This window comes from Palaemon carinicauda, chromosome 1 (genome assembly GCF_036898095.1).
Source record: "Palaemon carinicauda isolate YSFRI2023 chromosome 1, ASM3689809v2, whole genome shotgun sequence".
In the NCBI taxonomy this organism is placed as follows: Eukaryota; Metazoa; Arthropoda; class Malacostraca; order Decapoda; family Palaemonidae; genus Palaemon; species Palaemon carinicauda.
The window spans coordinates 65221998-65224497 of NC_090725.1; the positions used below are offsets into that span (position 1 = coordinate 65221998).

General features: G+C 31.0%; 1 protein-coding gene across 1 annotated transcript in view; it reads left to right on the top strand.

Moving 5' to 3' along the window:
• Positions 1 to 2500, top strand: part of LOC137645704 (uncharacterized) — a 35846-nt gene that overhangs the window by 4016 nt on the left and 29330 nt on the right. Inside the window, exon 3 of the mRNA XM_068378607.1 lies at positions 1825 to 1981. Within this exon, the coding sequence (XP_068234708.1) occupies positions 1825 to 1981 (157 nt within the window). The remainder of the gene's footprint in view (positions 1 to 1824; positions 1982 to 2500) is intronic.

Below are 2500 nucleotides of genomic sequence, written 5' to 3' on the forward strand. Positions count from 1 at the left end.
TCGTTGTGGGTCGTCAATTATTGAACTAGAGGTGTCATGAAGATTACTACGAAAATTGTCTGAATAATTAAAAAAAAACTTCAGCGCGAAATGGACATTATCTGTTCGTGTGTGCATTATACATTAGAAACGTATAAATGGCTCCTAGCAAACACTGGTAAATCAAATCTGAGCAAGAAATTTACACGAAAGACGGTAACCGCATTTCTTTTTGTGAATGAAAAGGTGTAGAAAAAACCTTAAGGAGAAAAGATAATTTTATTTTACCGTGTGCCCTACATTGAGCGTAATTGTAAGCCTCAAGACATACATAAATAATTTTCTTTCCTCACTGAGGTTGCTACTTGTCAAAAGATAACTGGTATTGTTTATATATGTATACATACATACATACATATATATATATATATATATATATATATATATATATATATATATATATATATATATATATGTATAAATATATATATATATATATATATATATATATATATATATATATATATATATATATATATATACATCACAATGCAGGGGAGGTCTCTGGACTAGAACAGGCCACCTTTGGAATCTGAACCTTACAATATACAATTTAAGGACTCTGTCTAAGGAAGAAAATCTTGCTGTTACTAAAAGAGCTGATATAAATAAATTGGGATTCTGTATGATTTGTTGAAATTAGATAAACTGGGAAATCATATAGAGAATTAAAAGAGGGTCATATATTTTGCTTCAGAGGACATGAAGAGAACAAAAAAGTGGAAGGAGTTTCCTTATAACAAAATTCTTGCAGGTAACATAGAAGATTTTTTAGCACTAGTGATAGAATGGTATTATTAATTATCAAACTAAATAAGAAGTATAAACCGAAAATCATTGAAACGTATTTACCCACAACTTCCTATATAGAGGAAGAAATAGAAACTTTTTTTATGAAGATCAGGAGATACCTATGAAAAAACACAAGACACAATTTACATTAGTTTTAGGTGAGGCCAAAGCTAAAACAGGCTGAAAGAAGAGAGTAGAATCTAGATTATGTAAGTTTGAAGTAGGCACAAGAAATGATAGAGAAGACTTTCTGTAGAATTTGCTGAAAGGGGCAATTTCAATATTATAAAGAAAAAAATCTTATAAAGGGGGCATAGAAAATGGACATGGAGAAGCCCAAATAGAGAAACGCAAAACAAAATAGATTTTGTTCTCAGTGAAAAGGTTAACTTAGTTAAAGACATAACAGAGTTAAATATGAGGAAGGCAAGTGACCATTGAATAGTGCAAAGTAAAATTTGTATACATCTAAGGAACAAAAGAGAAAACTAATTCAAAGAAACAAAATTTACACTCCTGTAATTTGAGAAAAAATCTGATCACTTTAGTTTATCAGTAAAAAATAGGTACTCCCATGATGAAATGGAGGCAAGTAAAGAGGATATGAACAGTAATATATCAAATTTTTTATTAGAATCAGCTCAAGAGGTAGATGGAAAAGTTCCTAAACAAGATGAAGTAAAACTGTCAGAAAGAACAAAAAAATATAAATTAACAAACGATTGGAAATAAGGGTGAAATTAAAGAGAGTTGAAATGGAGTTAGCACATTAATCCAAAACAATGAACAAACTATAAACTTAATACATTCGTAAATAAAATCAAACAAATATCCTTGAAAAACTAAAGAAAGGGGAAAACAGCAAGTGGATGAAGAGAAGACTTGGAACAGGGAGCCAACATATGTTTGCTTTACGGTTGAAAATTTAAATATTATCAACAAAAGAGATGGGGTGATAAAAATCACAGATTTCTATACAATGCTATACAACAGTGATATCAGAAACACCTGAGCTGGTACCAAACGCAACAGTAGAAGTAAAGAAAGCATTAAATGGTAGGAAAAGAGTCGAAGCAGCCGGAGAAGATGACCTAAACATTGATTTGATGGGAGATGGAGGAGATTCCATATTAGTAAAACTCGCTGAACAGTACAACAAATGTTTGCAAGAATGCTCTATAACTCCAACTTAAAAAGAAGAAAAATCATCAGTATCACCCAATAAGTTTACTCTCAGTAATGCATAAAATATTTAGAAAGATCATATTAGGCAGAACATAAAGAAAGCAAGATTTTAACCAGCCAAGAGAGCAGGCAGACTTTAGAAGCGGGTATTTAACAACTGTCTTATCCATGTAGTTAACCCGCTAATGGAAAATCAAGAGAGTATGACAAACTATATATGGCATTAATAGATTATGAGAAAACTTGGGACTGTCAAATCTTCAGCAGTAATGAAGGCCCTTCAAAGACAAGGGATAGATGAATCTTATGTTGAAAGTGCAACATTCCTATAATTACATAAAACTAGTGAGAAAATAAATGTTTAATGAAAAATGCAGAGATACAACAAATAGGGATTATGCATATTTCACTTGATATTGTTAATGAATATATGTACTTTAGGACAGACAGTAAGCGTTTCCCCAGGGTCTGAAACCGAAATTAA